General features: G+C 33.8%; 1 protein-coding gene across 1 annotated transcript in view; it reads left to right on the top strand.

Annotated features, from left to right (window-relative positions):
• Nucleotides 1-3011: 3011 nt before the first annotated feature.
• LOC128984102 (NGFI-A-binding protein homolog) overlaps nt 3012-25643 on the top strand; it is a 101645-nt gene continuing 79013 nt past the window's right edge. The window contains exon 1 of the mRNA XM_054403387.1: nt 3012-3134. Coding sequence (XP_054259362.1) covers nt 3026-3134 — 109 coding nt within the window. The 5' untranslated portion in view covers nt 3012-3025. The remainder of the gene's footprint in view (nt 3135-25643) is intronic.

Here is a 25643-nt window from a genome sequence, read left to right as displayed (position 1 = left end):
GAGCTGATCTTGTCCTGGCGAGTGGCTTGGGCCGTCAAGACCGTAGACCTACCAATATAGTCTATGTACGGTAGGCCTACCTCTAGTTTCATACGATTTGATTTTAAATCAAACTTAACTCAATTGAACATCAACCCAGACAATTTGCTTATAAAAAGCAAAGACAGTTAAATAACAGTGATAATGGTGCGATGGTGTCAAGTATTTATCATAATATCCTGACATTTCAGACGTTTCCAATAGATATATGTAGGCCTAAAAAGTATCTCACGTCTGCCTTGTTAAAACAATCGGGTTTAATGATATTGCAAAACAATAATTAGGTACTTTACTAGCTTATTGGACAGTTTTATCAACAATGTCTTGAATCATAACAACGGCAATACTGTAAATACCCCCGCCGCAGCAAACCGACAGACTAAGCGAATTTTCACTTGCCTACAGTAAAGTGTTTTTTTAGTAAACTATTAATATCTATCTTCTATATAAATAAAATTAAAGTTTTGTCTGTACATTATTGCTCAGAGTCATAAATATTTTTAGGTTATATTTACGTTTTATACATTAAAGAAACCGAAACCAGTCTCATCTCAATTTCTGTCTGTCTGTCACGGACCAAGAGCCATTTTACGTGGCCTTCTCCTGGAAAACGAGATTATCTATCAAGATTCAAACAAATTAATTTATTTAAAACTAAATAAACAGGTACTAATGTGTTTATAATGTTTTCAATTGTTTATATATATATTCGTATTAGCGAATTTCCCTATAGGGAAGTAGCTATTACCGTAGGTCTCATGGTAAGACCTAGGCCCGGGACCGATTTACTTTTTCATTTTGATGTCCACAGATGTAAAGATTAAAATGTTTCTATTTGGTGTCCTCTTCCCGTTGCAAAGCACGGGTACAACAGCTAGTATATATATATATGTGTGTGTGTGTGTGTCCATCCGCACTATAACTTGAGTATTTTTTGTGCGATTTTGATAAAATTTGGTTTGAAGGTGTGTGGTGGGATAACTTGAATGAGTTCGCGAACCAGCATGATCGGACTATGGGAACGGGGGTTTATGGGGGGTTTTATGGGGTAAAAATAGGTTTTTCCCATTTTTGACCATATAAACACAAAATTTCAGAATTTCTTTTTAAACCATTTTGTAGAGCTTAAAAAACAAATAATTTAGTATATTGAAGCGTTATTATGCGCCTAATTGTTACGGAGAAAATTAAAAAAAAATGTAATCTTAAAATTCCCATGTTATTCTTATGGAGAATAAGTCAACTGTTGTAGTTTGCTTGTTTATGAACATATTTTGATCATATTTGGAAAATGCATTAATTTCTTACTAAACCACAGTACCTTTTAACAATTTACATTTTAAAAAACCTTTTTACCCTCCCTGTTGCAGCAAACCTACTGCCTACTGATACCAAAAGTACTCATTAAACTAATTCTGTTTGAATAGGGAATAAATGTGATATTTTTAAGGAGCCTTTTAGTTTAAATCCAATCAGGCAAATGGAAATTCGCTAAGTCTGCAGGTTTGCTGCGGTGGGGGTATTTATATATTACATTATTATATTCATACGATATCACCTTCAAACATTAGTTTGTTAAAGATTTTGTCAACGTTCTGTTGTTTTCTTTATTTTCTTAATTTTAGTTTATGTACTTTCCTTAAAACACTTAGCATAAGAAAAGTCCATAAACTTATTAACCATCGTTGTTTGCAATATCTTACATATTTTTTATTTCCTGACCACTGTCTGTAGAAATAACAATTCGGATTGTTATATTTTGAGTGAAGACCTAAATCTTAAAATTTATTATACAAAATTATTCAATGGGAGTGGTATCAACATCATTAACACAACACGAATGCTCGCCAAACCATAACCAATGATCCTTATTTGGAAGTACAGAAGTTAGTTGCTATAACAATGCTGTAGATAATATATTCTTTTCGTTCAAAGCTGTGGTTTCCTGCTACCTCGCACTTCCCCGGCTACAGATCAAGGCAGCCGACTGACGTTTAGCCAATGCAACAATTTTCACAGAAAAACAGAACACTATTGAATCTGTTAACTAGTTAAGTTAGTATCTTAAGTCTATGGCATTACTGCCACTTGTGCTCAAAACAACACATCTTGGGACCTCAGAAGTCTAAATGAAGTATTTTCAAGTTATTTTGTTTTGTCAGCGTGTAGTTTGTACACATTTATCAAAACAAACATTATAATGATATTTCTCGAGTCGTTCTTGAGTGCCTTAAATATCAAGTATACCACCATCATAACGACAACCTTAGCAAATTTACAGTAATGCACCAAATTAGTAAAGAATGAAACCCCAATTTAAAAATTATGATCTAACAAATTGTTACTTTATTACAAATTTTAAACGTAATTTTGAAGACAAGAAGACGAGAAATGTGTATGATATTTACGTACGTGTGCGATCAAGTGCACTTCCACTGTAGAACCAACAAATTGAGATTGGGCTGTAGAATTTTCCGCAACAACAGTTTCTCATGAATTTCACATATAGGCTAAAGGCTTGAAATGCTATAAAAAAGTCTTACGTTTCAAAAGTACCAATGACTATTATTTGACACATTTTTTATTGTACTCATCCCTCAAATACTTAAAAATGATGTTAAAGTATTTAATTTTCCTTATCAATTTTTAAGTTCAACATATGGATCAATTTCTCACGATGGTAAACAAATATGTTGTTTTTTAGGTTGAAAAAAAAAACAGAAAGCGTTGAATTTTAAATAACGAACACAGCAAAAAATGACTCCTCGTCGCCAGGGCTAAAACCGAGCTTTTTGCATATTTTCAGACCTTGGCGCTCTTTGTACGATGTTATAGAGACATGCAAAAAGTTCTCGACGAGTAAAGGGGTGAGTGCGGAGGGGAAGGGTCACGCCTCCTGCTAGGGGGGGGGGGGGCGCCGCGGCGACAGCGACACGACAGTCAGCTGTGAGCGTCGCTCGTGATATGGTCTGGTCACCGATCACCGATGGACTACCCTGGCGACGCTAGCTCTAGTACCGGCACAGTGACTACACCACCGCCACCCCTTCACAACGCAGCCCCCAAGATACTGTCTAGGAACACCAACGGCACCTGTGAGTAACATACTTGCGTTATTATCTGTACTGTGAGCCGTGATACCGTACGCTTCTATAAAAGGTGGACTTGGCAGAAGATTGTATGCAAGTGTATGCCTAATGGCCTTCAAAACTAACAATAACAACTACCTTGTCAAGTACAAAAAACTCAAAACAATTTTTGTAACATCTAAAACAACTGTTGATACATTCAGCTTCTATAAAGCCCTGAATAAAATCAAATTACTGCTTTGAACTATTTACTATTTATAGCACGCTGCGCGTGAAAAAAAAAACATAAAAAACATGTGTTTATAAACACGTACATTTAATCATTAATCAACACACAGAAGTTATCACGCAAATGTTATTAAAAACCACACAAGATTAAAACGGTACTTGAAATCCAAAATTATTCCAAAGTCCGTTTTTTGTCAAATGTGCAAGGAAACACTATTATCTACTATAGTGAACCAGCTATGAATACACAGTTTAATTCGCTTAAGTAGCTCAATAGTTCACTTTAGGAAGCTGGATTGCTTTCCAAACTCGAGACGTGAGTGCTTGGAAAACGTGTTTGTAATAGTTCGTTGGTTTGTAGGCGTGCGATCGCTGTTTTATTCATCCTCAAAAATAACAAATCTAAATCAACTGGATAATATAAGAAAATCCCACATATATATAACTAAAACGGGAAAATAAAACATTGAAGATTAAAGGTTTTACAATGGAATAAAAGTTAATTTAACCCGAATTTACCGTGAGTCTGTACTTGGAAAAAGAGTTCTTATCCACATAAATACCTAACATCTGATACGTATACCATTACGTACATAACAAAATCATATAAAACCATAAATATTTTAATTTTTTTAGAACAGGGTTTTGTTGCCAGCAATTATCATTCATAAAACTAAAAACATGGATTAATTGTCATTACCATTGTGGCTAAAACCTATTGAACCTATTGATATGTGTTATATTTTTAACTATGAAAATCACTAGCTGATTAATTAACATCGTCCCTAAATCACTAATGTTGATAATGCAATTGCTGTAATTATAAAACAGCTTAAAACATTCTAGGGCGATTCATACAAATACGTTTTTAGGAATAACCATGGCCTGCACAACCTTTATCACAAATAAACATTATGTTAGACAGGACGATCGAGTTTGTTTATTTGCGACAGATATGTTTATTTAAATAGGTCAATGCTCCGTCAGTAATTATTTATTAAAAAACAATTAAAAGAAAAGCTCGACAACCTCGGCGTTTGGGCGTTCCCTTGCGAATCATTCGAAAAATACTTTACATACAAAACCACCCTCATCAAATTCAGATCAGACTTTACGCATAAATACAATAGGGCTTAATTCTATAACGTTTCTGCCTAAAATGATATCTGGGCACTTAAAGATAATGTTTTAAGCCTCTTTTGCGTAATGTATGTAAAATTATATAGTAAAATTGTATATACAAACCTTGTTTAACAATTTCTTTATAAATTATAATTTAAAATGTGCCATACAATTATCTATAATGTAAGCTTCTGCATGTAAAGTAGGGCTATACATTTATTGATACTACTTGAGTTAATCGATACTTAAGTAGGTAGACTTAGGCTAAGTTTATCGATTTTTAATTAATCTATATCACTCCATTTATAAATCAATTAATTTTTTTTATTAACTTGTATACAGTTTAAATTATTTAATAGTCATAAAAAAGGCTACAACTCATTAAAAGTATAATTATTTACAACTGCATTACAACAAGCAGTCTACCTCTTACGACAAAGGTTTTAAACATTTTATTCACTAACCCCGGGGGGACGACGCCGGTTTCCAAAATCATGAAAATCCCTTACAACATTCAGGACGGTTCTTTGCACTGTTAATTGTATGTGACCTTGTTTTAGCACCTAGACTGGTAATGAGGAATTAAATGATGACTACAACCATTTGACAAAAATATTTTATTAACAGTTTTCATTTAATTTGTAATTATTAGACCTAACAATTAATAATTTTTGACGTAGCTAATGCATTTTGCGTTAATTTAGCTCTATAAAAGACTTATCACTCCACTGTGTTCACCCGTGATATAACATTGTAAAAATTATAGTACAGTTACAGTAGTAGTTGTACACGAACCGTTATAGGTTCCTAGCAGAGTACCCGTCCTTCGTACGGGGTTGGCATATAAGTGTAAAATGCTTATTGCAGTTATACTCTAACTTAGCGTTTGTAATTCTGAGAGGACACAGTTTGATAACATTTGCTTCTTTAAATTTACGGTACACAATAGTATTACACATCTACCATAGCCATAGTGTTCTACCACTTCACCTAAACAATAGAGAAAAAATATTAAAAATTCGCAAAATATCACAAATTATTCATGAAATTAAAAACATAAACATAACTGTAAACAATCCTACTTTGACAGTTCTCATTGCATATCAAAGTTTTTTGTTACTGCTTAGTTAAAATTAGCTGTTTTCAAAAATGCAAAATAATTATAGTGCTGTTGGTAAATCTTATAACTTTTGCTTTTGCATACAGTATCATAGAATAAACTTTTTTAGTTGAAACAGCTGACTAAATTCTTTAATTCCCTTTAAATATGAATACTCATTATGATTAACATGGGGAACTACAGAGCCACTGGGGAGGAGCCCGAATGGATTTTTGAGATAAGAATATGCCTATATGTTAATCGAGAATGTGAGCTACCATCATGCCAAATTTCAGTCTAATCCGTCCAGTAGCTTATGCGTGATTGAACTTCAAACAAACAAACACACAAACTTTCACATTTATAATATTAGTAAGATTAGTAAGATAAGATATTCAATAAGCGAGCCGTTTGCTTGAAGCCGCGTTTACATTGGAGTTTGGAACAAAATGTTTGAAACTTTTTGTTGATAACTCTTCTTTCTAATCCGTTTATAACAAAAGTGTACAACAAATGGTGCACTTTTTTTATAAGTTAACTTGGTAGGTAAGATACTGGTGTCTTTCTTACTGGTAAGCTTTTTCTCAGTATTTGTTATTTAAATCTTTAAATGATATACATGATGAGTTCCTGTAAATTAGATAAACATTAACTTACATTATCACGGGATCTTTAAAAGCCATTCGAACAAACCCATGAGAACGAGATTCATTCTAGCCTAAAAAGGACGCTCTACCTAGAGAGTAAAAATTAACATTTGGTAAACTAAAAGTTGGATGTACCCACACAAGGCATACCCTGGCAGTAATTTTAAAATTGTTTGTTTGACACCAAATCTGACTGGAGAGTACAGTTAATTGGTCAGACAAGCACTGATACAAATTGTATAAACTATATGTTAGCCCGTCCTACGTACGGGTGTATATAGTAGTCGATTAAAACTGAATGTAATTCAGAACATATAGTTTACACACATAAAGTTAGGTGGCAGTTTTAATAGGGACAATCATCATGTAAACTAATATCACGTGACCACCTATTTCGTTCGACCGATTATTGGTCTATATGATATGAATTTTAAATCCGATAATTTTCAAATAAAACAGCAATTGTATTGATTTTAAAAGCCTTGAAGTGAGATTGGTGGTCAATTCACACACACTGGTTTAAAGTACAGTAGCTTCTTACCACCTTTAATTGCATATTATCACTTACCGTACCTGATTTTACCTCAGTGGCCACTGAAACCTTAAGAGGATTTTGGCCTCCCATTTTATCATGAGTGATATGGCTCCGGTCAAAACCCTAATCCTATCATGCGATACTGTGTTGGTTGATTTCCCTACTTTCAACAAACCTCTTCTTTGCATACTCAAAAGTTTCTTTTTCAATCGTATCTTCTTAGCATCCAAACTCGCATTCGTAAAGCATTGCTGGCTCAACACCCTTTGTTCATCGTCATCAAATGCTTCCCAGTCATGCCTCTATTGGCTCTGGTCTGTCCTGCTTATTTCGCGAAGACTTCTTTCATTTTTTTTGCACATTTCCTCCACACGTATTTCAAAGGTCATTCCTTTACCTACAGCCACTCCTTAATCAAGCCTGACGACTTATCAAGATTCCTGTTTAACACAACAATGGCGTTTTCCAGAATGTTTGGGACCCACTACCTTCCAATAATCAAATATTTTTTCCGGATATGAAAACATGTTTAAAACTCATACCAATAACTTCTAATGATTATTCTTGTGCATATATCATACAGAAGAATGCAGTTGCCAAATTCGAGCAATTGCAAAGTAGCCTATTATAGGTGTTATTTCAAAACGAATAACCCTAACAGTCATAAAATTTCCTATGTACAACTCTAAGATAATGTAATCAATCACTCCACTCCAGTTATCGAAACTGAAAACGAACTCACTCTGAAACGAACGCTCTTGTGTGTATCATGTGTTTACTATAAACAGCTGCAATTAATACAAATTATTCGTCTGTTTAAGTAAACAAAATCTTTTCTCCATGAGAAATATATTGGGATTTCGATGGCCTGTGGGGCAAAGTCTGAGGACTTTTATTACAGGAATTGGTGAAAGGGGGCGTCTACACAAAAAATACTTTATTTTGACACGTCGTTTGTAAAAATCCGTTCATTATTAACAGAGGAGTAGTGTTTCGTATAAATCGCCTTCACGTATTATATATAAGGATGTTTTACTGTCAGTTGACTTTTAAATTCATTGAACCTTTAACGTGTTTTGCAGCGAAACGCCAATGTTTAAACCACAAAAACAGAGTAGATCTTTTCAAGAAATCTAATAAATCCTTATAGCTCATGTTTCCAAATTCCAATTTTAGTATAACCAGCTGTTTCAATTATTAGTGTAAGTTTCAAAGTATTCATCTGTTCAAATGTAAATAAACATTTTCTCCCTAAGAATAACATGGGAACTTTAAGGCCACTGGGGCAGAGCCCTGATGGAATTTTAAACATTTTTTGATAGATGGCAAATCTGCGTGCCACGACCTATGCAACGACACCTTAAACGTGGTGATCGGATGCATAGCTGCTTCTCTACGCATACTGTTGGAAAGATATTTTTTTGTAGATGTGCAGAATCCCTTTATAAACTAAAATAGACTCAAAATAAGCACAAAATTGATCTTAATTTGTTTATTACATGGTCGAAATGGGTTGCCATGCTGGTGACGAAATAAGAACGAAATATAAAAAGAAAACTAAAACAAATGGAAGATATTTCAATCACATGTTTTATATACAGTGTAAGTGGAAATAGATAATTTTGCACATTACATATTTTTGGTCGAGTTTTCGACCATTGGACGAACTCTAGTAAATAATAAATATATTAAATATGATTATGATGATGATGATGATTTTACATTAAATGTATTGTTTTCTCAAACGGCTGGTAAGTTGTATAATAAATACCAACTTCAAGAAGTAAAAACGTGAGAAACTGCTTTTCGGGTACGACGTACGACCCCCACGACTTAAATGTTGTTCGGTCACGCTGAATTTTGAACTCAACCAAAAATGCATTTATTTTTACGATCTTCCAAGATTTATTAAATTTGTACTTGAATAAGTTTTTCTACGGGTGTCGAAAAATGTCCACTGTGTGTGTATGTTAGTTTATACTTACAATTTTTCAACGAGGGGTCATTATACATTTGACCCCTCATAAGTAACATAAGTATTTCTATGGGGTGGGGATTCATTTCCTTAGAAAACTGATTTATTCTATGTTATAATATGGCTTAATTAGACGCTCTAGGATCACAAAGGAACATCAAAATAATCTACAAACCAAGCCAACTACTAGAAACAAGTCGTCGAAAGGCATATGTTTTTTCGTTTGGATGTGAATCTCAAAAAAATAAAATCAGTTTAACGAAATAATGTGACTTATCTATTGTTTCTGAAACTTAATGTTTAAAAAAAATAGATGAATCCAACAGTAGGCCTATAGTCGAATAAACTTAATCTAATTATAAATCATAATTATGCGGCATTGTCTTTGTAGACCTATACGCAGACTCGGTTTGACGGTTATAGCTTCTTTACATACTATTGTATTCATAGAATGTAGAAGTGTTTTGGCATATGATTGATACATTATTTAAGTTTTAGAGGATATATTTTTCTCCACTACCGGCTCCGTGACCGCCATATCGTAGACAACCTTTATGGCTAATATACAATAGTAGAGGGGTGGTGGGGGGAGTGGCGAGGGACGGGGCCGCGAATTCTCAAACTCCATTGGCGGGGTGGAAGTTTCGCTCAACGGACGAATTCTAAACAAAAACTACCCTACGCGACTCGGCAAAAAAATAGTGAAAGGTTTTTATGCGACGGGAGAGGGGAGACTACGACATCGATTTCTCAAGAGGGGAGGGAATGAAAAACTCCCCTCGCAAGAAGCTCCGGGCTCGGTGCACGCCAGAAAAACTCGGCGTACAGGTTTATAAAAACCACGAAGCAAGTAGTCCCGAGTTTTTATACCAACCCTTCGGTAAGTTTTTTGGTGGGTGGTCAAAAAACAAAACGTGAATAGCTTGACGCCCCGGGATAGTAATTATCCATGCATCTTCGGGTCGCCCAAAAAACACAGCTAGGAGAGTTTCACACGCATCTACATGCTCTTGCATACCGGGGTCTGCTAATCACCCGACAAAACCTTCACTAAAAAATAGACTTAATGATTTTTTCTTAGTTTCGCACGGTCGTAATGCAAATGAGTGTTTGTCTTGATATGTGCGCTGCGTACATACACATACTTCCCGCACCTCGCATCCGTAACCACCCTGTATATTTTACTTTTCATGCACTGTCGAATTTGCTGTGGTGTTCCGCCAGATTCAAAGGTTCGCAAAAGTGTAACTGGTCTAGCAATATACAATTATATCCCAGAAGTTAATAATTTTGGAAAGATGTAGGGGTGGAAACTGTTGGTATGCTACTTAGGCATAGTCATATATCTTTTTCACCACACTATGATGTTTTTAGCAGTATTACACACGTTAATTGGTGGCTGAAAGTTACATTTTGCTGGCCAATCCAGCTGTCATCGTCATTTGGGGACCGAGGAGGTTCTTCCATCTCTAGGACCGCAAAATCAGCTGCCCGCTTCCTTTCTTAAAACATGAATGCATATTAAATACACAATCAGTATCGATGGCATTGCAATCTAATTATTGTTTTATTGTCACCGCTGCCTAGCAACTATTTATTATTATTTTTGCTGATTCCTCAAATTATTTCGTCACATAACCTTAATTTTGTAGTTGTGTTGACTATCAGTGTGCATTATTATTGTGGTGGATAGTAGTTTTAAGTTCTCGACTTTGTCTCGAACTTTAAATCCATTTCGGGCCGGCTGCCGGCAAAATCTCATTTTCGACCCCTAGGTACGAAATACACTATTTTTTGAAAGTGCAACATGTTACACAAGAATGGTGTTATACAATTTAATATTAAATACTGAACCTAAAGTCAAGAAATAAAAACTATTAACATTAACTATTGCTACGAATTAGAAATAATCAACCAGAAAATATAATGAAAGTTAACAACCTTTAAATAACATGAAAGTTTTTAAATGCTTCTTAAATTTATTGAATTATGTTCATTGTAAGAGGTATTCTGGCAGAAGGTTATACAACATATTTTACAAAAAAAGTAAGGGTAGCTTTAGAAATTGTTCTTGCGCACATTAATTGATTAGATGATAGAAGGACCCTACTTGTCTATGTAACCACCACAAATCTTGACACAACTGGCAAATTAAATCCATTTACAACAAGTAGTGTTGAGAAAAAAACATGCTGAGGAGAACATTTTGCAGAAGGGAATTCAGAGCTTTGGGAATAAAATAAGCAATACTTGACAAACTAGGCATACATAGAAAATTTACATAAAATAATCATGGCTTTTCTATGAATAATGGTGAAACATCACAATCCTTAGTATTCTTACAGTATCTCTGTAGTAAAACAGTCGCAAATCGCTTCAAAAATCAACGTTCGTTAAAATTAATTCATTCGTTTCTAAAAAACAATAGTTACATTTGTAATGTTTTCAACTTATTTTATTTGATAAGTTTCATTACAATTACTATGCATTGTGCAGTGAGGAATCAAGAATGAACTGAATGCTACAAATTTGGTCAGCATTGATTGTTTTTGAAATAGTAACATAACTTCTTCAGTTCGACGTTATACCATTGACTATATATAGTCTACCTAGTCAATGGTTATACCGTATCATCGGTGTTATCCGCAAAGGCCTCAACTTGGAATAAACCTTTACATCGTCAACTACCGGCAACACTTTGATTTGTATAAACACCGTTACAAATTCATATCAACAATGTGTACACTTTGTCAGTCTAAGTTATTAACAAATTATAACAATTGTTGTTAAATAGGTTAATATAGGCGTCAAATACAAAAGAAGACTTGCCGCAACTTAATTATGGAAAACTGAAACCGGTTATTGATTACGGAGAAAATTCAAAAAAAAAATTGTTAACTTAAAACTACCATGTTATTCTTTTGGACAATAAGTAAGCTGTTTTAGTTTGCTTGTTTATGGATATATTTTGATCAAGCTTAGCAAATGTATTCATTTTATACTAAGCTGTCAATATTTTACTAAAAACTCACTTTATTACCCTCTTTGTAGCAGCAAACCTAGGTACTCATTAAATCTAATGTTTTTAAATAGATTAAAGTGAAAATCAAATCAGGCAAATACAAATTCGCTTATTATGCAGTTAAATGATGTGGCGGGCAGTTCTCTTTAAACCATTTTAAAGAGCTTAAACAAATAATTATAGTACATTGAAGTGTTTTTTTTACAATTATTGATTCATTAATAATTGTCAATTATTAATTAAGGAGGCAGTTCAAAAATTTAAAATGTAAAATCCCCATATGCTATTCATAAATAGAGGGGAGTTAGACTTTTTTTTAACTTTATTCAATTTACAATCTGTTCAAGTTGAACAATAAGCAAATGATATAAATAGTAATACAAAAATAACTTGAAGAACATGAGCTAGTGATTGACCACCGTCAACACTAGCAAACAAAGAGAATTTTGATAACACTTAGCCGAATCTGAATGGTAGGTCCAATATCGTATGTCGCTTCAGTCTGTAAATGGTGTTGTGATTGTCCAATAAATTAAGTGCAAGATGATTTGAATGATTTAACTGCTGTATTTTGCTTGTCGATGGATACACCAAGTGGTCATAAATGATTGGGCATATTTTAAAATTAAATAAATACATAACCAAGCAGCTTAGAAACATGGAAATTGTTTAAGTAAATAGCAAATCTAAAACAATTTTTATCATAACAACACAAAAAAGTTACTGTTACAATTCCAACTAAAGTAACTAAACTATTTCCACGTGTTCTCCATGGTTTGCACGCAAAGCTTTCAGTCTAATTTCTACCTCAGATTGCTGGAGTTATCCTTTCAATAGCCTACAGTATCTAACATTTATCTTATGTTCCTCAATGGCTTGGACCTCCTTTGAAAAACTCTCTGTCTTTGACGTAACCCCATAAAAAATTCTAAATGTGTAACGTGTGGAGAACGTGGCGGCCAATCCAACGACCAGAAACCCTGCTTCTTGGACACTAGCCATGTTGATACTGAAGTTAGTTTAATTGTTGATGAGTCAAATGCCATACACAGATGGTGTATGAAGGTCCATTGTTTAGTTGGCCAGCGTCACAACACAAGTCATTGATAAGAAAACAACTTACACTCACAGTTTAGGTCATACAGACTTTGTCTAACCTCTTGTTATAATGAGTGGCAGTTTTTATGATTATTTTTTTGTAATAACTGTATAAAACTGTTTTACGTTTGCTATTTTAATCAAACGATTTCCATGTTTCTGGGATGCTTAGTTATTTATTTATTAATTCATAAAATAATGCGTCCATTAATTTATGACCACGTGGTATTTTGATTTAGTTTGACCATCTTATTTATTTTATACTAAGCTAATAATATTTTACTAAAAATCAAATTTATTACCATCCCTGTAGCAGAAAACCCAGGTACTTGTTAAACCTAATGTGATTTAAATAGTATGTTTAATTTTAAAATTCAATTCAGGCAAATGGAAATTCCCTTAGTCAGAAGGTTTGCTGCGACGGGGGTATTTTTAATTACAACATACATAGTTAAAAGGTTCTTAAATACATATTTTAAAGCTAATAGTTTCAAGGGCTATTTAACGCATTGTAGCATCCATCTCTATCTATCTATCTATCTATATACTTATACATATCTACTTATATACAATTCAGTTTTAAAATCTTTGTACAACTAAATTAAATCTAGAGTTCTACTGGACCGATTTTATAAATTAATGGGTTGTTGGAAAGCTTAGTTCGTGTATATTTGCAAATAATTATGAAAGTTTGTTTTTGTTTTACTTTATGGTGACAAATAAAAAAAACATGTTTTCAATAAAAAATACATTGATAACGGTTTTTTGCACTTTTTATTTGGGCGCGACTTTTGGCTGCCTTTTATGAGTATTTCCAAAAAGTGCGTGGCATCAATTTATAGGAATTTTATTCTCTTTCAGAATATCACCTTCCACCATGGTCGATTTCCTTACCATTTAAAAGTTATTTGCAAAAAAGCTAAGCAACCACCGAATTTATAGTAATGAGAAAATACTGAGTTAGCGATACTTTTGTTAAACTTTGTACAACTAAATCTAGACTTCTACTGACTGGACCGATTTTGATAATTAATGGGTGATTGGAAATCTTAATTCATGTATATTTGCAAATATTTATGAAAGTGTGATTTCATTAAATATTTGTGGTGAAAAAGTAAAAATAACAAAAATGCGTTAAAAACTGCGTTTTCAAGTTTCTGTTTCAAGTTTCTATTTGTAGCCAGCTTTTGGCTGTCTTCATTAAGTATTTTCAAGAAATGCATAGTAGTTATCTGTAGTAAATTGTATTCTCTTTCAGAATATTACATCCACATTGGTCGATTTCCCCTCCATGTAAAAGTTTTTGGCAATAACCTAAGTGACCTCCAAATTTATAGTGGTGAGAAAATACTGAATTAGATATATTTTTGTTCAACATTGTACAACTAAATCTAGACTTCTACCGGACCGATTTCGTTTTAATGGGTCGTTGGAAAGCCTAATTCGTGTGGATTTGCAATAATTATGAAAGTTTAATTTTATTACATATTTGAAGTGAAAATGAATTTAAAAAACAATAATACATTTTAAACGCCTTTTTTCCAATTTCATATTTCCAAGTTTATATTTGTAGCCAACTTTAGGCTGCCTTTATTGAGTATTTTCAAGAAATACATATTAATAATTTGTAGGAAATTTTATTCTCTATCAGAATATCACCTTCCACATTGGACGATTTCCTCACCATTTTAAAGTTATTTGCAAAATAGTTAAGCAACCTCCCAATTTATAGTTGTGAGAAAATACTGAATTAAAGATGTTATTGTTAAATTGTGTACAATTAAATCTACAGTTCTACTGAACCAATTTTATTAATTAAGAGGTCATTGTAAAGCCTAATTCGTGTAGATTTGCAAATAACTATGAAAGTTTGATTTGTTTTTTAAGATTTACTAGGTGAAACCCGTCAAAGTCGACAGTTACTGTTGAGGTTGCAAGCAGATCGTTTGACTATAAATCGATTATAAATAACTCCATTTTTTTACAATTTGGGTTGTTCGTGATTTGGCAGTGTGCTTTAGGTAAGTCCGATCTAAATAATCAATAATTCAAATGGAAGCTGGAATTTCACTGAAGGTTCGTAGATAAAATCAAATAGAATAACGTAATTAATTAGAATTGAGTAAATATATCTAAAACTAAATTCCATATCCAAGATATAATCAAATTTATGTTTTCTGATTGAGCGAGTCATATCTTGAACTTAACTGATTAAAACTATCAATATCTCAAATGAAAGCCTTTATTTCTAGAAGTATTTTAAGACCAAGACATTTAAAATAACTTAACTATAAAAAGAGTTACGTATCATTGAATCCAGATAAGTACTAAAACGATTATAATTATTGTTGATTCGTGATTCAGCTGTGTGTTTTAGGTAGTCCAGATCTTAATAATCAATAGCTCAAATGAAAGCTGGCATTTCACTAAAGGTTTTTAGACCAAAACATATAGGGTAATGTAATTAGAACTGTTGGATACATCTTTAATTGAAGTAAAGAATAAAAAACAAATTTAAATTTTTTTGTCTAGTAGGCTAATACATAATATAAATTAATGATGATGCTTCATGACAAATATGTGCTCGCGTAGCTTTATTTTAAGACCAAAATAATGAAAATCGTTCGGGTAGAAGAGCCAAACGGACTCGAAAAACCCCGAATTTAACTCCCATAAGAAATGTACAGGGAGGCAGTTTGTATATAACTCTAAATATAGGCTACGTCAAAATGAATGCCGATGCTTCATGGCAAATCTGTGGTGCGTCCATACCTTTAGTTTAAGGTCAAAATTATGAAAATCGGTCGGGTGGAACTCGGATAAGAAAAACCAATAATTTTTATAGATAGCAATAATTGGTTTATCAGTATGCATAATCTAATCATAGGAAACATGTGTTAATAATTTAACAGCTTATTGTTAAATTGTTATTTAATTGATTTTTCTTTGATTAAATGTTGTTAACAATTTTCATTTGTGTTTAAAGTGTGTTCCTTATAAGTTAAGTGTGTTATTCTAATGTTATATGCTTAATCTGTACCATTACTATTAGTGAGTAAAGTGGTGTATGGATTTTATAACCATTATTTTACTAGAGACCATTGTATTTAACCACAACGGGTTCTGTTGCTAGCATATTCATAATTTTAATCCTTCCCAAATATTTTAAAAAACAAAAACAATATTCACTAGCTTACCGGACATTCTTTGATGTTTTGGGATATTTGTTTCCTTTGTAAAGTATGGTTAACATAAAAATATAAAAGCGTTTTTATCTTTAACTATATTTTACAGGCATGATCAATGTTATTGAGTATAACAGACTCAAGCAAATATTCGTTAGGACTATGTGGGCGTAAGGGACGTTACAAGTCGAGTAAAAACTAAGATGCGGGTCAGATATGCATTCCACGTAAACAGAAACGTCAGATAATCATGTTCAAATGAGGGATAATCGGTCTCAAGATTATAGATTACCGAAAGTGAAAGATGTTTGGGGTTCGGTGACCCTCAACCCTTCCGTTCCCAAGCTCGCCCAAGACCTTCCAAAAAATTGGTGTAAAAAATGTTTGAGAAGCCTTCCGGCATCCCCTGATGACGATTAAACAGGTCCGACGAAAAAACAACGGGTAGGCAGATGAAAAGTGAAAGGACTATTCATTTTTAAACACGTTTTTACTAGGTTTTTTGGTGGCACAATGCATCGTCTCGGAGCCCGGGCTCATTTGCATGCCCCACCTGGTCAGATGAAAGGGTCACGAAGAATGAGTATTTTTTCTCGGCCACGCGGGACATCTGTCCGAGGTTTTTGTTTCTTTGATAGTCCGATGTTGTGTCATTTCTGCGGGTTGTCCTTCCGACTCAAGAAATGTTTTATGACTAGCACAAACATAGGATTAACAGGGAGATCGATCAAATGTACTTAAGTAATTCATCCATAGCTTAGGGACATTTTAGATCCAATCTCTGTTTTATTTTACACAACTGTTACACTGCAGCAGACTGAGACGTGCTGTTACGTTATATCAACTACAGCAATATTTAAATCAAGACATGTGATTCAGTTGTTACACCGCAGCAGACTGAGACGTGCTGTTACGTTATATCAACTGCAGCAATATTTAAATCAAGACATGTGATTCAGTTGTTACACTGCAGCAGACTGAGACGTGCTGTTACGTTATATCAACTACAGCAATATTTAAATCAAGACATGTGATTCAGTTGTTACACCGCAGCAGACTGAGACGTGCTGTTACGTTATATCAACTGCAGCAATATTTAAATCAAGACATGTGATTCAGTTGTTACACCGCAGCAGACTGAGACGTGCTGTTACGTTATATCAACTGCAGCAATATTTAAATCAAGACATGTGATTCAGTTGTTACACTGCAGCAGACTGAGACGTGCTGTTACGTTATATCAACTACAGCAATATTTAAATCAAGACATGTGATTCAGTTGTTACACCGCAGCAGACTGAGACGTGCTGTTACGTTATATCAACTGCAGCAATATTTACATCAAGAGATGGGATTCAGTTGTTACACTGCAGCAGACTGAGACGTGCTGTTACGTTATATCAACTGCAGCAATATTTACATCAAGAGATGGGATTCAGTTGTTACACTGCAGCAGACTGAGACGTGCTGTTACGTTAGGCAGGGTGCACACTGGAGAAACCCGTTTCAGGAAACTGGTTTCATTAAATTGGTTTCAAGGAAACCATTTCTTCAACAAATGCACACAGAAGAAACGGGATTCCATCAGTTTCGTGTTATGAATTCGGATGATGATTATGTGACTATATTGGTGGTGGCTAAAGGAAACTAAAAGAAGGAAGTATTGGGTTCACCTGTTGATTAGGGATGGTCAACACAGTACTTACATTGCGTAGCTCGTTAATTATGCTGTGATCCTGTAAATTTTTTGATATTTTAGAATGCCAAAACCTCTTTTTTAACGTTTTGTGGAATTACTAGCCCACTAATAACAAAGAAGGACACTAACCGGAGGTTAGCTCTGAGTGCTGAGGAAAAATAACAATACATTGAGGAAGTCAATAAAACCAATAGAAACGTGAAACTGAATCCTATACGAAATCTGTTTTTTGGATTTCATGTATACCAGTTGCAAGAAACAAATGAAATTACAGTTTCATGCAACGCAGTGTGCACTGCCCTGTGTTAAACTAATCTATCTGTTGCGAGCAACTAAAGTTTCTCGTTTCGTGAAATCGGTTTCCTGAAACAGATTTCTCCAGTGTGCACCCTGCCTTATATCAACTGCAGCAATATTTACATCAAGAGATGGGATTCAGTTGTTACACTGCAGCAGACTGAGACGTGCTGTTACGTTATATCATAGATAAAACATACTCCCTTAGTAGATTTCTCATCCTTATGGAACAGCTGAAGACAATTTTATTGTTAGTTCATGTACGGTTTATGTAGAGGACGTGTTTTGTTTACAATTTGTTTCCCGTTATTATAGCCATTTAAAACCTCGTTTAACCAAATAATACGATCTAATCATAAACAATAACTTGTCCCCTAGTTATATAACCAAACAGTAAAGCACAAATAAAGAAATTAACCCTAAAATAACGGAAACAAAGTTTCATCGCAACTAGCGCCTTTGTGTCACTTACATGAACTAGACACGAAAAACGTGCTTCAAAATTTACAATGGGATGAGAAGTCTACTTGTGTTGGTTAGTCTATGGTTATATCAACTGCAGCAATATTTACATCAAGAGATGGGATTCAGTTGTTACACTGCAGCAGACTGAGACGTGCTGTTACGTTATATAAACTGCGGCCATATTGAAATCAAGACATGTGATTCAGTTGTTACACTGCAGCAGACTGAGACGTGCTGTTACGTTATATAAACTGAGGCCATATTTAAATCAAGACATATGATTCAGTTGTTACACCGCAGCAGACTGAGACGTTGTTACGTTATATCAACTGCAGCAATATTTACATCAAGAGATGGGATTCAGTTGTTACACTGCAGCAGACTGAGACGTGCTGTTACGTTATATCAACTGCAGCAATATTTAAATCAAGACATGTGATTCAGTTGTTACACCGCAGCAGACTGAGACGTGCTGTTACGTTATATCAACTGCAGCAATATTTAAATCAAGAGATGGGATTCAGTTGTTACACTGCAGCAGACTGAGATGTGCTGTTACGTTATATCAACTGCAGCAATATTTAAATCAAGACATGTGATTCAGTTGTTACACCGCAGCAGACTGAGACGTGCTGTTACGTTATATCAACTGCAGCAATATTTAAATCAAGAGATGGGATTCAGTTGTTACACTGCAGCAGACTGAGATGTGCTGTTACGTTATATAAACTGCGGCCATATTTAAATCAAGACATGTGATTCAGTTGTTACACCGCAGCAGACTGAGACGTGCTGTTACGTTATATCAAATGCAGCAATATTTAAATCAAGACATGTGATTCAGTTGTTACACTGCAGAAGACTGAGACGTGCTGTTACGTTATATAAACTGCAGCAATATTTACATCAAGACATGTGATTCAGTTGTTACACCGCAGCAGACTGAGACGTGCTGTTACGTTATATCAACTGCAGCAATATTTACATCAAGACATGTGATTCAGTTGTTACACCGCAGCAGACTGAGACGTGCTTTTACGTTATTTAAACTGCGGCAATATTTAAATCAAGAGATGTGATTCAGTTGTTACACCGCAGCAGACTGAGACGTGCTTTTACGTTATATAAACTGCGGCAATATTTAAATCAAGAGATGTGATTCAGTTGTTACACCGCAGCAGACTGAGACGTGCTTTTACGTTATATAAACTGCGGCAATATTTAAATCAAGAGATGTGATTCAGTTGTTACACCGCAGCAGACTGAGACGTGCTTTTACGTTATATAAACTGCGGCAATATTTAAATCAAGAGATGTGATTCAGTTGTTACACCGCAGCAGACTGAGATGTGCTGTTACGTTATATCAACTGCAGCAATATTTACATCAAGACATGTAATTCAGTTGTTACACCGCAGCAGACTGAGACGTGCTTTTACGTTATATAAACTGCGGCAATATTTAAATCAAGAGATGGGATTCAGTTGTTACACTGCAGCAGACTGAGATGTGCTGTTACGTTATATAAACTGCGGCCATATTTAAATCAAGACATGTGATTCAGTTGTTACACCGCAGCAGACTGAGACGTGCTGTTACGTTATATCAACTGCAGCAATATTTACATCAAGAGATGGGATTCAGTTGTTACACTGCAGCAGACTGAGACGTGCTGTTACGTTATATCAACTGCAGCAATATTTAAATCAAGACATGTGATTCAGTTGTTACACTGCAGCAGACTGAGACGTGCTGTTACGTTATATCAACTGCAGCAATATTTACATCAAGAGATGGGATTCAGTTGTTACACTGCAGCAGACTGAGACGTGCTGTTACGTTATATCAACTGCAGCAATATTTAAATCAAGACATGTGATTCAGTTGTTACACTGCAGCAGACTGAGACGTGCTGTTACGTTATATAAACTGCAGCAATATTTACATCAAGACATGTGATTCAGTTGTTACACTGCAGCAGACTGAGACGTGCTGTTACGTTATATAAACTGCAGCAATATTTAAATCAAGACATGTGATTCAGTTGTTACACTGCAGCAGACTGAGACGTGCTTTTACGTTATATAAACTGCGGCAATATTTAAATCAAGACATGTGATTCAGTTGTTACACCGCAGCAGACTGAGACGTGCTGTTACGTTATATCAACTGCAGCAATATTTACATCAAGAGATGGGATGCAGTTGTTACACTGCAGCAGAGCCATGATCACGACGGCGGGCGCCACGACGCCATTTCCATTGCAACTTTATAGACAGATTTATCTCTTTTTCTGGCGACATTGCTGACAATTTTATTTTAAAGCGTTCTGTTATGTCAATGCAATACTTCTTCTATAATATTAGGGTCGTGATACTGGTTTTGTTGAAATATTAAATGTTTTAGATACGTCAATCCATCAATTTTGAAATTTTAGTTTAGAAGAGCTTAGATTGGTTGTCTTGGATTTATAACGGAAGGATTTTAACAGATATATTTTGTTTTTCAAGTTACTCTATTATGCAGCAATGAGTATCCAGGATGAGCACCTATCGTTTGCAGGTTTAAATCAAATAAAGCAGGTTTTAATATTTACTAGTTCCTTAAAAAAATACTAGAATATTAGAAATATTTTCTATACTTTTAACATATTATTTTTACCGAATTTCCCATATAGAGAATAAGCTATTACCGTAGTACTCATGGTAAGACCTGGACCCAGGACCGATTTAATTTTTCATTTTGAGGTCTCTAGAGGCCAAAAAAACCACCCGTTCAAATTCATATATATATATTTATATATATATATACTAGCTGTTGTACCCGTGCATTGCAACGGGAAGAGGACACAAAATGAAAACATTTTAATCTTTAGATCTGTTGCATATAATAGTTACACATCCGCCAACGCTTTTAGAAACAAAATTCAACTTTTATAGCCTTAATAGAAACGTTTAAGTTATATGACTTTTAAATCTGGTAAGTAGGGGATACCACTATTTTGGTTTGGATTAATTTTAAATCTTGTGTAGGCTGATATGAGAAAAACTTACCAAATCCTCGAATAAAACATTGACATAGGCCTACATGATTTACCTTCATCTTACATATATTTTAATTTATTATTGCCATTTTAAATTTAAATTTTGAACTTGCAAAAATACTAATTATTAAATTTAAATGAACATTTTTTTAATTTCACTCTTCTTTATATTAAATCACAAAACCTTCCATCTTCAGTTTCTTCACTCATAATAAATCATTAGCAAAACTAAGTCAGCTGTTATAAACTTTAGAAATATTGCTGTGCCTTATCAATACTGTTTTTTTTTATATTAAAGAGACTATATCTATAGGTACTATAAAAAAAATTTAGCAAATAATTTTGCATTAAAGACAGCAGACAAAACTATGATTATCAAAGCATCAAGGACTAAAAAATGTAATAGCAAATACAGTATATGTTTCATTGCATCTCCCGATTCTACTCTACAAAAATATCAACAAACAACTTAATATTATACAAACTCGTTCTTTTAATCAGTTCCATCGTCCATTGGTCCATTGCCTTTACATTTTCACAATTACCATTAAGTAAACATAGTATCAGATATTTCATTGATTTTATAAACAAAAGAACACTGTGTACTGCTTAGTTTTATGATATTTTCCTTGGTTTAATTTAATCAGTGGTTTGGTAAAACACAAATAATAAATGTATCAAATAAAGTAAATGTGAACTGAAAGCTGTGTTAAGATAAAATTAGAGTATTTTGTATTGGCATTTGATAATTAAATATAGTTACAACAGATTTTAGAAAACAAAAATCAACGTTTAATTGAGTTATATGTGATATTCTTTAGTTTAGTTTAAGCATAGGTTTAGCAAAACACAATAACTTAATTTACCTAAATATACTTATAAAAAACAATGTGATGTGTAAGTTATGTTAAGTTAATCTAACACATGTTAAGCAGTTTCAATTTATTTAAAATAGCCTCCAAATGCATACAAACCATCTATACATTGTAATTTTCATACTGTTTCCATGAAAACATATCAATAACATTATTTTCATAACTTAGACGCTTTGAGTGGGGCCTTGAGTTGATACAGCAACGGTTATAGAATTTTTTTTCTATAATCCTTGAAATAGATTTAGAATAAATAATCCATGATAAAAAGTTAGATTAAAATAAACCTACCTCATAGTTATGGAAAATATTATATTTAACTTCTTTGTATCAGCTGTCTAAAATTGTGAAATATGCAGTTTAGCAGTTCTTCTTGTTTACATTTAAATGTCAAAGCAAATGTAAACAAACATTGTTAGTGTTCTCATCACAGCCATGGAGACCAATCAATATTTACTTTTAAAATGTTCACCTCAGAATTTTTATAGCCAAAGGGGCAAAGCCTACGGTCAGTATCGAAATGTGAATAGTCCTATAATGGTCCTTGGTATGGTAGCTATATTTTTGTATAATTTAAGCCTAGTTGTTTCAGTAGTTTTTGCACCTATTAGTAATACACATACAGACAGACACCATTAGATTTTTATATAATAGTATAGAAGTATAGATATAGATATATGTCGGTTAGCGTGATAACTCGAGCAAAAATGATCCGATTTTGATGATATTTGGTACAAGAGTGTAAACCTACATTTATTCGAACAAGTTTGCGATCCAGCATAATCGGACCATGGGAACGGGGGTTTATGGGGGGTTTTATGGGGTAAAAATGGGTTTTTCCAATTTTTGACCCTTAAAACAAAACAATTTGCAATTTCTGTTCAAACAGTTTTGTAGAGCTTAAAAAAAGAAATAATTTAGTATATTGAAGCGCTGTTGTATGCCTAACGGTCACGGAGAAAATTAAAAAATAGTGTAATTTAAAATTCCCATGTTATTCTTATGGGGAAAATGAAAATTGTTGTAGTTAACTTGTTTATGGATATATTTTGATAAAATTTGGCAAATTTATTTATATCATACTAAACTTTTGACATATGGTCAAAAACCTCTTTTTACCTTCCCCGTAGCAGCAAACCTAAGCACTCGTTAAATCTAATGTTATTTAAATAGGGAAAATTTCTTATTTATGGAAATATTTTAGTAAGAATGTAATCAGAAGCGCTGTTGTATGCCTAACGGTCACGGAGAAAATTAAAAAATAGTGTAATTTAAAATTCCCATGTTATTCTTATGGGGAAAATGAAAATTGTTGTAGTTAACTTGTTTATGGATATATATTGATAAAATTTGGCAAATTTATTTATATCATACTAAACTTTTGACATATGGTCAAAAACCTCTTTTTACCTTCCCCGTAGCAGCAAACCTAAGCACTCGTTAAATCTAATGTTATTTAAATAGGGAAAATTTCTTATTTATGGAAATATTTTAGTAAGAATGTAATCAGACAAGTTGAAATTCGCTTAGTCTGCAGGTTTGCTGCGGCGGGGGTATTAGTTACTTATGCCATGTTTATGCATGATAGTCCATGAACCAAAAATTACACTTTGGTTTTTTTAATGTATATGGCAATATAATGTCACCAGGCAATCAATACAAGACTGCTACCAAAAAAATCATAAACTTAAAAATAATAGGCCAATTAAAAATTTTCAACTTTTTATTCTTTGTATGTACACTTTGAGTTTTGTCTATGAAATAAACAATTACAGTACAAAACAAATATGTTAAACAAGGACATCCACCAACTTAATATGTGTTCTTAAAATTGACTTACCTCGTAATATGCTTGGTTAATTGTTTTGATCAACGTTATACGCTACATACAGAATTAATAAAATAAAATAAAACTAGTTGTAGAGTGTTAAGGTAAATAACATTTGATAGGTAGCGAGTAGCACAATCGACGAGCTGTTCATCGCATGTGCTGTGTTATACAACATAATAACGAGCACGGTTGTGGTTATAGGCCTACGCGTGGTGTTTGGTTATTAAATAAAAATGTAAATATTGAACTAAAACCAAGTAAGGGAGGTTGAATCACTTGAAAATGTGTTTTCCTTTTCACTGAAATGTGTTCCTGTACTTTTTTTATTAGGCTATGCACTGAACGATTGGAAAGTTGTACGTTGACACTCAACTAATTCCTCTTAAAATGTATGTCTTTAGTTTAGAATTTTAATCTTATTTCATGAGTGAAGTAGTTAGTGAAATCATAGCAGTATAACAAGACAACTAGAGTAGCACCTTATTTACACTAGGCTACGACAGACTGTTGCAGCCACTCGCCCGTCCAACTCTTGCTTAACGAACAAAAACTGTTTTGTGCAATGTAAGGCGTCACGATTACTGTTGATATTCTAGAATAATCTACATTTCTTTAAAAACTATTGGTTTATCAGTGTCAAATTTGTATAATTTGTAGCCTAAAGAAGCCCTGTTGTCTGATAATAAAAACGGTCGATTTACAAAACGGGGGGCCACCAGTTGACCGACAAGATACTTGGTCGTTTTGCCACTAGACCGTCTTTATTAATTAAATAGATAAATACTGAAAACCAGTACGTCGACAAGTTATTTCATCGTCAGTCCAGTTGACCGGCCTGTAAAACTAAATTATTATATACGAGAAACCAACTTGTCGTCAATCGACCCGGCCGACATACCACTTGCTCGTCTTTTAGGTGGGGATGTGTTGAGCAGCAGTGCCAGCGGCGCACGCAGCTGTGGAGGGCGCTGTAGGCGTACCAACTTCTGTATCTTGTAGCGGCGGTTTTTATTCCGACGATTTCCAACTATCACAATGCAGCGGACTAGTGAGGTTTTTTATTACGTGTAATTGTTTGTTTCTCAATCGATATTTGTTTATATACAGTACAGTGAATATAAATATGCCTATATTAATTTACTTCAATTAAATACACGTTTTTTAGCTACTACATTTAAATCATTGAAGAATTACATGAAATCTATTTGTAAAAACTGACTTTGAACATTTCATTACAGCTGGTGTCAATAGGATAGTTAAATTAGAATTCTCCGCGAACAAAGATAAAATGTTCAGACCATCTTCTATATAATTAATAGACCAACACGAAATTTGTCGGTTGAACTCCTCCGCCATTTCTTAAACGATTTTATCTATTGACGTCTCATTAGAAAGAG

This window comes from Macrosteles quadrilineatus, unplaced genomic scaffold, assembly GCF_028750875.1.
Source record: "Macrosteles quadrilineatus isolate MER2022 unplaced genomic scaffold, UCM_ALF_1.0 Scaffold_1__1_contigs__length_201487025, whole genome shotgun sequence".
NCBI classification, from domain to species: domain Eukaryota; kingdom Metazoa; phylum Arthropoda; class Insecta; order Hemiptera; family Cicadellidae; genus Macrosteles; species Macrosteles quadrilineatus.
Note: the sequence above shows the minus strand (reverse complement) of the source record. Positions and strands in the feature narration are given on the sequence as shown.